General features: G+C 41.7%; 1 protein-coding gene across 1 annotated transcript in view; it reads left to right on the forward strand.

Moving 5' to 3' along the window:
• Window positions 1-11,865, forward strand: part of PHACTR2 (phosphatase and actin regulator 2) — a 129,441-nt gene that overhangs the window by 107,230 nt on the left and 10,346 nt on the right. Inside the window, exons 7-10 of the mRNA XM_009998550.1 lie at window positions 2,551-3,100; window positions 4,387-4,583; window positions 6,763-6,919; window positions 8,985-9,040. Of these exons, the coding sequence (XP_009996852.1) occupies window positions 2,551-3,100; window positions 4,387-4,583; window positions 6,763-6,919; window positions 8,985-9,040 (960 nt within the window). The remainder of the gene's footprint in view (window positions 1-2,550; window positions 3,101-4,386; window positions 4,584-6,762; window positions 6,920-8,984; window positions 9,041-11,865) is intronic.

Consider the following 11,865-nt stretch of genomic DNA (forward strand, 5'->3'; position numbering starts at 1 on the left):
AAATATTTTGAAAACCTAGAATTTGCTACATGTATTTCACATGGAGCTGGAAAAGTCACTTCTTCCCAGGTAAAGGATCTTTATAACAGCAGACCTTTCAGAAATAAAATAAACCATCATGTAAATAAATGTTTAGACTAGTGGTTAGTAACAAGCTCTCAGGTATCTCCTCAGTTCTTAAAATATATTCAGATTCCAGATTTGTCTTTTAGTAGTGTTATTGAAATGTTATGCAATGCTTGAGACTACATGGGTATAAAATACATCAATATATCCCTTATATAAAATAGTACATATTCTACTGGTAATTTCTTCCAACATGAGGTACATTGTGTTCCTTTGAAGTAGGGCAATACTTAAAAAATAGAGCTGACTTGGAGCAGTATTTAGTGCAAGAGGTTTATCAGATTCCTGTGAAAGTAAATACATGATGCAGCTAGTGATCCTGTTCCATGATGGAGAAGAGGAATATGAGTAACAGCTAAGCTGTGGCTCTCCTGGGGGCACCACAGCAGGCTTCCAAATTGGAATAGTAGAGTTGGAAGAAGGGGGGATTTGAATCTCAGCATGGACATGTGCCAAAAGGCAAATAACAGCCATTAAAGTTTTAATTTAAACAAAATTCACATCTTCTACTGAAAAAGAAGCATGACAGAAAATTGTCAGCCAGCCCAGTCAAAAGCAACAATAGCAGTAGCACTTTTGACCCACGTGAAAGTGCAGGGGGGATTTTCCCTGGGAGAAGTCTTTTAAGTTGCTGTATCTGATTGCAGGTCCAGAAAGGTTCTGAGAATAATGTAGGGTTTTTTCAATGGAAATGTATTTTAACATTTTCCCAGCAACAATTACAATGTGACTGTGTAGTTGCATTATGCTGGGGGTCTTCAGTGTGAGCATGTAACTCATTCTTTTGACCTCCAGCCTGTGTTTAAGTGCTTTGCTGGATCAGAACCAGAGCCCTTTCTTACTGCCACCAACTTACTCAGTAAGGTTTCTGCTAAATAATGGGCAGGTTGGAGCCACCATCTATTTCTGCTGCAATTATACCATTTCCTTGCTTCCTTTTGATTTGCTGTTAAGCTAAGTCAGTGATTTGTAGTTGACGTGTATGTTTAGTGCAGTACCAGTAGATTCTGTGCTGTGCCCTTTACACTTGCCTTCAGCACAAAAAGGGACAGTGATTTGCCTGAAGTCATGAGTTTCTGTGGATTTTTCCAGATGTACTGAAAGCCTCACAGCACTCTAAATGTTTATAAACCATAACACTACCTACAGAAAAGAATAGAATAATGTGCCTTCTGAATTATTTTCCATCTTCTTTGAGGCTGAGAACAGTCTCACTGTGAAAGATATTTTTATAGTGTGAGCTTATTATGGACAGTATCTGTATTTTAGTTCTACTCTGCTGGGGTTTTGTTTTTATTTAAATGCTTATAAGTAAAGTAGACCTTTCAGCAGATTTCTGTTACAGCTTTCTGTTTTACTAGCCAAGCTTAGCCACATTAGCTTCCTAATGCTTTCATTTGTTCTCTTGAGGTTAATGCATTTTTACTCCAGCAGAAGCATTTGAGTTGCATGCATTTTGATGAGAAGGACTGAATTGTTAAGAAGGTTGTCATTTTTATTGCTTTTTAAATGAAAGTCGTAAGCCTGAAGCTCCCAGTCCAGATGATGGGTGCATGAACATAGCAATCAGAAATGTGACTGGAATGCACATGGGCAGGCAGGCTAGCTGGAATCTCTTGCAGATTTGGGCATTGCTACATATATGTTTCAATATAGTAAGTATCACAAGAATAAACAGCTCTATCACCGGCCAGTTTGTACAGCTAGTGCCAAACCCTTGTGCCACTGCAGTTATCAAGGCTATTTGAGTTGGTCACTTGTAAGATGAAGGCCTCCAGTCTTCTTCCTTCTAGAAATCATTTGTGCCGAGTGAGATCAGTGGTTTCTGCCCCTGTCTTATGGACATGCCTCGCTGGAGTTGAAAGTACATCTTGTTTTGCTGACCTCTGTTGCTTGCCATTAACTAGGACCACACTGCCTGCAGCAACATTGTGAAAAGTAATTAACTGATACTCAAAATTGTTCTGAGGTGTTCCTTGGAAAGCGTAAGGAAAATTGTGGTGTTCTCCTCGTGCTTAGACCAAAAATTCACAAAATGGAAAAGGTAAGGCAATTTTCTCCAGGAGCAATTTTTTTTAATAGGGCACTAAACGCATTTGGAATAACCAGTGGGCTTTTTAGATTATGTCCAGAAAAGTTATAATAAGCCAATGCAGATTGGTAGCATCAAGCTCATTGATTTGTGAGGCTGATCCCCTCTGCTGTTCTTGGGCAGGCATTCGTAGTTTCTGTTTTTCTCACCTCAGAAGTGAAATTTGAACTGCAACATTTACTCATCTCAAGTATATAGATGAAGGACTGCAGAAGTATCAATTGTAATTTTTTCAATTTTTTAATATCAGCACATGTCAATTCATGCAGAAAAGCAGTGTAAAAAAATTATTGTTGCAAGACTGTAAAATGCTTTATCTTTTCTTATTTTAGCTAGTTCCTCTCATGCAAAAAAACAACCAGTCTCCAAGTCCTCTTCATCACCATCTCCTTCGTCCACATCATCTCATCCTAAAGCTTCTAAGGAAAGTTCCAGCAAATCGGGCACATCAGGGACTCCCAGGGGCAAGAAAAAACCTGGGAAACAGTCAGCCCCACGAACAGCACAGGCTGGGGCTGCTTCTTCCCCTTCAGGTGCCACAGCCAGCAGGTTGGACACAAAGGCAGAAAAGCACGAGCCTGAGCAACCTTCCATAGTCATTTCTGAATCAGAGGATGCAGACCAGCCAAGCAAGCTCGTTGTTCCCCCTCCTCCCAGTGCTGCCCCTCCTCCTCCTCCACTTCCACCTCCTTTTCCTGCTACAGCCAGTCAGCCTGCTGTCTCCTCAGATGCCCAGGATGTGCCAGACAGCTGTGTGGCAGGGCCAGCTGTCCCCAGATCAGATACTAGACCTCTTCTCCAGACTGAGCATGGCACAGATGAGAGCCTGAGCAGTACAGCCCTAGACAGAGGCCCAGATGCTAGTGGAGAAGACACAAAAAGGTAAGACTATATGGCTGTCATGGGTAAGTGGTAAGACCCAAAGCCAAGGAAGCCACATTCCTTCTCCTAAGGAACACTGTAGGCATGTGGGGCTCTCTTATGTTTCTTCTGCTGACTGGTAACAGTTTGTGGGTTTTTTTGGAGGCCCAGCACAGTTTGTTCTTTGCCAACATCTTTGAGCCATTCACCTGCAGCACCTCATGCTTCCCCAGGTTGTTGCTCACAGCCTTCCTCCTGTGTTGTTGTGTGGCTTAGGGTGAGCACTGCAGTCAGCAGTTCACTAGTCCCACAGTAAGTGGGACTTACTGGTTGAGTAGCTGATAATACTTCTAGTCCTGTCTCATAAAGGCAAAGAATAAATGATGCTGAATTACCAAGGTGGTTTTACTTTTTTTTGTGGGTATCATTAAATATCTCACTGCTAGAGCTCTCAATTCAATAGCTGAATTTACTTGCAGACATGAAAGTGACAGTTTCAGGTTTCAATTAGTAGGTGTTTCGTCTGTCACTGCCTAATAGCTCATCTAAGTCTCAGATACTATAAAATATAGTCAAGAGCAAGGTCATAAACACGTATTTTAAGCAAAATAGTTGGCAGCAAAAAAGAAACTGGCTTATCAATCTATCTGTTCCCTGCCATGAGAAACAGCATCTTTCGTAACAACCCAAGACAGTTTAGTCAAATGCCAATGGCCTAGAGACCTTTAAATTCTTGCTGGTGTCTCTGTGCCAACATTACACTCCTGTGCTGCTTCTCCCCTTGCTCTACTCTTCCTTTACATAAAGATTTCCCAAGGCAGGGAGCAGCGTGCTGCTGATTTCCATGTTCATAACTGATGGACATGAACGTTTTGGACTCAACAGCTGTAATGCTGTATTCCCAATAGATAGACTTCCAGAACAGGGAGATTTGCACTCCTGTCTACTCTCTAACTTGCTCTTCTCACCCCTAACTCTGTGAGCTGTTTTTCTCTTCTTAGTAGCTTTTATGGACTATTGCTCCCATCCTACAAGTAATAAAAAAGAATTAGGATTTTTTTAGTACAGGCTTTGCAGCACGTCTTTCCAGACTTTTGGCACCTTTTTTCCTAACATACATACATGCATACAGGTAGGTACAGAGGTATGCACACTTCGTGTGTGGTTTATATGTGCATGTTTTTTAGAAAGAGAGAGGTTAGTTTGGGTAACAGAACTTTTATTTTCATACTTATACAGTTTGTCTCCCATTCGTGTTCTGTGCCGATTGCTTTAATGTGACACCGTGTCTGCTTCTGAATTAACAGCTTGGCTACCAAAGAAGACCAAGAAGTGGAGGAACCCGACCAGGCACACTCTGAGCTGGTGGAGGAGGCTTCTGATGCCGCTGCCCCTACTGAGAGTGAAAGCAGTAGAGAGAGCCACAGCAGTGACTCGGACTCTGACGGACCGATACTCTACACAGATGATGATGATGACGATGATGATAATGCAGGTGCTGAAAGTAAGCCCCTGACAGGAAGGGTGTGCTGGGAAGGGATAACCATCTTCGAGTGTATCTGACATACATGTTTGGCCTGGGCTGGCGCAGAGAGTCTAGCAAGCTGCTGTGATTGCATCCAGGTTGCTAAGTGAGACTTACTGGTTGAGTGTAGTCCAAGACATCTATACCCAGCGTGAGGTTGTGCAGCTGCCTGTGTTACATGGTTGTCTTCAGGAAAGAGAAGTTCCTGGAGATGTTAGCAAGCACATAAAGCCATGGGTAATTCTGTTCTAGGGCATCCTGTTGAGAAGTTGCAGGCTACCTTTTGCACATTGCATTATGTGAGCGTGCCTGACCCGTGCTGGTGCAAAGTAAAAAGAGGAGGGTGTTGCTGCATGGGATGATTTTATATTATTTAATATTTCACCACGGCTGAGAAATGAGTGTCCCACTTCTCCCAGACAACTGTAATCAGGAACCTACTGGGGACCATACAGTAGTGTGAGAAGACCAAGCACTGCTTACATGGGCATGGAGGTGGCAGGAGGAGGTTCAGAACAACACGAGGATGGAACAAGGCTTCCACAGTAGGACATCAGCAAGCCATTGATTTGGCTTGCCCATGTAATGAACTTCTACTGTTAAAGCACCCGTGTAGCTTTCAACTGAATTGCACTAGAAATCTCAGAGTTTGTTGTGGGAGTAACCGGCAGGGGTGGACAACAGAGGAGTCCCACCAGTCAGCAGCTTCACTGTCTGAGTCATTTGTTCCTCTTTGATCAGGGTGTTTTTAAACATTGGAACACCTTAGTGGACAGAACAGATGACAGTGGATTACTTCTTAAGTTTACACTTTTGATTTGTCACCTGAGATCAGGGCTGTATCATTTGGTCAAAGTCCTCCTGCTGCTGAAGGGGGTTGTGCTACCTACCCTCTGCCTCATCCCTGCTCCCAGCTCTTCCTTTCTCCTTCAGTCCAGTACTTGGTTGTTTTCACAGCCATGACTGATTTTCAGTAGGATCACTTCCTTGATCCAGCTAACCATATGATTGCACCTTTGCTGGAGCAGAGGAGGTGACAGCAGCAACCTGTCAGGGGTAGAGAAGAGGGCAACCCTACCCCTACCACCTGCAGAGTGGCCTCATGTCAGAATAAAATGACCACCAAACAGTGGCTGGAGAGCCTTGCCACAGCCATTCAAGAGAAAGTGCTTCACTGTGCTTAGTGAAGAAGGCCTGAACATGAAAACACTGGGTACTGAAGAGGTGTGAGGGAAAATGAACTTTGTTTTTTTTCCTTGGCCACTGGTGCAGCAGAAGGTGAAGTTTCAGGTTGTTAAAGAAGCTGAAGTCTTCCACATTTCTGCATTTGGTTTGTATATGATCCAAAGTGGTAGCAACCAAAAATTCATATATTCAGACAGCAGCAAGGTGTCTTACAAGAAGTGAGCTGAGAGCCTGTGGTCTCAAAGTGTCTAATGACTTGAAAACCTGCCAACTTAGGACATACATAGCCCTTTGGTCAGAATATCAAGAGAAAAGGGAAGGACTGAAGGCCGTGAAAAATACTCTTCCTTCCCCATCTGGCCAAAGCTAATGCTGGCAAAACTGCACTGCCCTTGTGCAGGGCTGGATCAGTTTTATGGAAGGACAGATTGCTTCAGTGCCTGGCGGTTCCTGCCTAGGTTGCCTTACAAGCACTCAGAGCATTTTTCTAAATGGTATTTTTGGTTTCAATTTAAAATTCAGGTAAGAACCATTACACAAGAACTAGGTGGTATTAGACTAAGAAAAAAAATGAAAGAATGAGGGAAAAGATGTGAGAACAAGACTAAACTGTTTAAGGCTGAAGAAAAAAAAGCAGGAGTTTGCTATATATACTAAGTAGATAAATAAACCAACCTATAATATATCAGACTTCAAAGACACTTAATGTAGATTTGTCATTTTTATCCTATCACTTCACAAGTGATGTTGGTAAAACTCCTCTATCATTTTGGCTCTTTTTTATCCAAGCCTTTCAGTCTTTTTATTGTTGTGAACTGAGCTAAAACTATTTTTCTTTTGATATTAATTAAAATCCCCCTCCTGCATGTGGGAACAAGGCTGCTTTGGGGAGGTATTGAAGTTCTTACTCCGAGTTTGTGTCTGTAACCTAACCATGAATTAATTAAATCTACCCTCCTCCTCCTTTCCTCAGGCTCTTTGGCAAGTAAAATTCGTCGCAGAGATACTCTTGCTATCAAACTTGGCAACAGACCATCTAAGAAAGAATTAGAAGACAAAAACATCTTGCAGCGTACATCTGAAGAGGAGAGGCAGGAAATCAGACATCAGATTGGAACGAAGCTAGTGAGGTATCAGTGGGAGGGTAAATGTGGTTTCACTGGGCAGAGGTGGAGGAAGAGAATCAAGAACTGAGTTCACCTCTTAAATGCAGCCTAGTGTGCGGTGCAGGATCTTTGTGGTGCAACTGCCTGGAAAGCAGTATTCTTATCTCTCAAAAAGCTTTTAAATGTCAATAATGCATTTTTGTTCTGCAGGAACCAAATCTGAGAGTTTCTGGGGTTTTGGATTGTTTGTTGTTTGTTGTTGTTGTTGTTGTTTTTAAAAAAAAAAAGTGATTCCAGAACAATCAGTGCTGTAGTTCAAGCTTTTTCTCACATTGCATGTTCGTCCCTCCTGGCCCTCTCCATCTTCCTCCTGCTCTCTGACCCCTTCATTATTGACGTGATAGTTCCAGCAAAAGAAGTGGAGGGAGGCTGACTTTGTAGGTCAGTGTTTGGTGGGTTTCTGTGCTCACTTCTGAGGCACAGTTTTCTCATGCTGCTTAACTGCTATGGGATATAATGTTACTTTCTCTTCCTGGACTTGACCACATCACACTTTCACAAGCTTTAAAAAAACAAATCCTCATAAATGTTACTTCTGGCTTTCCTGGTCTCAGACAACAGACAACAACATGTCTGGATTTTCCCAGACCTGTCCTTTTTCCCCTTGTGTTCAGAAATGTTGTCCAGGCAGGTTTAGAGGATGTCCTGTTTGTTGGAGTTTTCAAGATACTGGGTAGTCCAGCCTGTACTGGTCCAGTACAGGTTATGGCAATCCTGCATCAGCACTTGAAGATGAGCTGAGTTGCTCTGTAGGTCAGGTGGCTGGCTAAGTCATTTATTTAATCCCTTAATTGTAAGAGTGGTACATCTGTTGTGTAGAGCCCAAGGGTTTTTCTTCTGCTAACAAAGCAGTGTGTTTATTATCATCACTTTCCTGACCGAATCCCAGCTCCTGTGATCCTGCTTGTTGGTGCTCCCTCAGGGACTTGAACTGCAGCAGCTGCTGCTCTGGTCCCCATCCTGAGCTCCTTGTGCAGGGACATTTCTGTTTCTTCTGAGAACTGGCATGCTCCCCACGCAGCTCTGATTTGGTGGCAGGAGATGACAGCCATGTGTGTCAGGGCCTTGCTCCTGCCTGAAATCACAACCAAGTTTGATGCCAGTTCCTTAAAAATTCCTGGTGTGATGGTCAGCACCTGGCGTCATTGAGGTCTGGTGAGAAACCTATTCCCATAGCTTGGGTCAGGGTTGGGTCAAGTCCCAGCCTGTGACCCTCACTGCAGGGGCTGGTCATTTGGGGTAAACCTGTCTGTCCTTCCTGCTGGATCTGAAAGTCCAGGCGTGGTTTGCATGAGATGGATTTCATGAGGCTGAAGATGATCAGTTGTGAGCTGTGTAAAATTTGCACCCTTGAACACATCTGCAAAATGAATGTCACTGCTGAGATTTCTCTTGCTCCTTTTCTCAAGTGAGCAAGTGAACCTGTCTAGTAAATACTGAGACAGCAGCAACCATGTTCTCCACTGTACAAACCAGACAATTAGTATCTCAGGGTTTGTTTATTTAATGGCAGTTGTTACACGTAGGTAACGAAATAAAATTAACTTTCAGTTAAAACTCCCAATTGTATTGTACATACAGATAAGTGAGGAATGCACAGCCTATGTTGTGGGTGTTTTAAAAAAAATGAGTAGGATTTGCATTCAAAATCTGACAATAATATTATGATTGCACAATTTGTAATAATTAGGGTGCTGGGGGACCAAAAAGGTTTATGAACTCTTTCACAAAATTCTGCCCCGAAATGAGGAGTTAGAATTTGTGGGTACAATTTCTGCAATACTGTGCAAATACCAGTTATTTATGTGTTCAAATGGCAACAGTACATCTTTTAAAACAAAAGGCCACTTGGTACTGTGACTACATGCACAGTTATTATAACAGTGTCTGGAAACTGCCTGTGTTGCTGAATGCCTCTGCTGGCAAAGAATAGCATGGCCATATAAGAAGCACCTTTTAAGCAGTTTTACAAATCATTATGTGTTATTTGGATCTGGTTTTAAATTAGTGACTTACTTTGTTCTTACAGGAGACTTAGCCAGAGGCCTACAACTGAAGAGCTAGAGCAAAGAAATATCCTAAAACGTAAGTATTTCATTCAGCTTTCATTCAGCTTTCAGCTGGTATTTACTCAGAAAGTGAGCATATGTTGGATTCATATGGGAGCCTGTCATTTGTTGCTCTCGTGTTAGAGTCATAACTGGAGAGAAATTATGTTCTATAAAATAATGTGTCAACACTAGTTCTGTATACTAACCTGTAATGGTAGCTGTGAAAATTGCATATATTCAAGATGCTGAATTTTGCTTGTTTCAATCCCACTTCTTGAAGCTGGTCCCAAAGACCAGAAATTACTTAGATACCCCTTAGAAGTAGTTTCAGGCTTGTTAAACTTCCACCTAATTTTTATGATGAGGAGGAGAGACTATCAGAGAGACTATCAGTAGGAGGCAGAAGTGGGATATAAGAGCAGAGATTGGAAGGTGGTGTAGAAATAGGAAGGGTGAAGCACTAAGGGGAAAGAGAATAGATATGTGGCAACTACTTCAGCACGGCAGTCTTCATATTCATTTCTGACATCTTCTGTTCTGAAACTTGCATCAGACATTCTCACAGAATATCTTTCCATTTATTAAATTCTTCCTCAGTATCCTTCTTGAAAAATTTAAGTCTAATTCAGATAGTCAGGGGCAGAGGCTTGAAGTACATTGGATGTTTACCCTCTGTATCCATTCTCCCATTTACTTTTGTTGGTTTTGCTCTTAGGCTGGCAAGCACTTCAGCACAGGCATTTTTGTCTTCCTTTATGAATTTTTCTATAATGTGGATGTTACCTAAATACATACTGTAACAGTTGTCATGCCCAGATCCTCTAACCCTGTGTTCATTCTGCAAGGATATCTAGTACTTGATGATTAAGTTGAAGAAATAAATGAAGAAAACGCATTTCACACATAGCAACAAATAAAAAAATTCATCTATTCTTAAGGAATAAGAACTTTCTACACTTGATGTAACTGAAAGAGCAGGTATGATGCTGTTATTTCCAACAATAATTCAAAATAGTTGGAGTTCATCAGTGCAACCCTGGTGCACAGCATGCTAAGGGAAGGAATGAAAATAGGCTGTTTACCTGACAAAGTTCATGGACTGATCACTCTGTCACCTGCTCAGGCCAGCAAATTAAGGAGACATAGCAATTATTGGCTTTCAGGCAACCATCCATGCTGATGAAATCCTATTGCTCTTTTCTAAGCTCTCAGAAGCCAAATAGTGCCATGTCTTACTGAAAAGGGAATCTACAGCTCATGGATCATATTGCAGAGGAGAGGGCTTGAGGGACTTCTGTCCCTACATAACCTGAACAGACTAAAACTGTAATTTCTGAGCCTATAGATTGCATAGATAAAAATAAACTTGAAATATGATTTTTAAATTATTTTTTTTTATATGACAAACAGCTCATGCTGGCCTATGTGAGAAAGGTAATTCCAAAACATCTTTGGTGAGCCAGGTTACAGCCACTGAGCTGGGAGCACCAGCTGGGCTTCCTTACTGCCCTCTCTGTCTGGCTAATCTCTAACTAACAAATCTAGCAACAAACCTGCCATGTATTTAATATCCCTTTTGCCATTGTTTATTCCGTTCACTGATTTTGCAGTAAGTAGCTCAAGACTGGAAGGCAGTTAATAGATTTCTTCTCTTGTTTCAGCTTGTTTACTTTAAGCTTTTGGCAGCACACCAGGCTTTGTACTCAATACCTCCAGCAGTCCTCCCCTGCTGCTGCTGGGGCTGCCTTAAAGAGGCAAGGGAGAGTGGGAAATGGTGGCTGGGGAGTAGCACTGTAAGTCACAGAAAATCGTTGAGGAGCACCTGGAGAATCCAAAACTGCTTTCTGCTCATTACTGTGATATCAGGTATTTTGAGTTTATGGTGATCTGTGAAAAGCAAAGCAAACCAAAGCAACATAGGGTTTGTGGTGACAGACTGACTCAGAGCCTTGTCAGAGTGCAAGTTCTCTCTCAGCTCTAAAGCAGTCGTATTATTTATCAGAATTGTTACATTCCCTTCCTGTGGATCATTTGAAAATGTTTACATCTCTTAAATGCCTTTGTTGTTTTAGGCAGCTTTTGTGAATAAGCTGGGATTTATTTCATAAAGCTTCCTTCCTCTTGTGTTTAAGCAATGGCTGGGGAGAAGGGCTTGTGTGATTGCATGTGTATAAACTGCAGCTAAGGGAAAGTACTGTTTTGGGTAATATTTATCAAACTTTGAGGCTACATCAAGTGGTAAAGGTCTAAAGTTTTAATTCAGGATTAAGTTCATCCCAGGTCTTTTAAGAGGTTCAGAAGAAGTCCACATCTTTTTTTATTTCAAGTTGGTGAGGAAATCAGTCTTGCAACAAGTTTTGTTTTGATAATACTTCCAGATAAACCAGTTACTGAAAATCCTATGACTGAGTAGGATCACAGGACATTGCAGGCAGATTTTTATAAAAACAATTTGGATAAAACTATCCAGACTTCTGAGTCTTCCCACACGAAAACAAAGTTTGGGTAACTGAAGAGTCCACTTGAAGGAACAGATAAAGTCCTATGTTTTAAATAAAGACAGGTTTCTTGAGTACTGGCTTTGAGCCAGTAGTATTTATAGTATTGCATTGTGGCAAAGAAACTTCTTATCCTTCCAGGAATTTTGGATTAAGAGAACTGTATTTTCTCTTGTATTTGTAAGGGACAGTGAAATTCTTGCACTGTGCACCTGCATGCCTGGCAGTACTGCTTTGTAGAAAACATAGTTTAGTTTGTGATGCTAGTTAAGGAGTATTAGTGATTATCTTTGCTTGTTAAACCAGGAAAGAGAAACCACTTTGTGCATTCCAGAGCACTGCAAGAGGCAAGCACTTTGTT

Source organism: Chaetura pelagica, unplaced genomic scaffold, assembly GCF_000747805.2.
Source record: "Chaetura pelagica isolate M959 unplaced genomic scaffold, ChaPel_1.0 scaffold455, whole genome shotgun sequence".
Lineage (NCBI taxonomy): Eukaryota > Metazoa > Chordata > Aves > Apodiformes > Apodidae > Chaetura > Chaetura pelagica.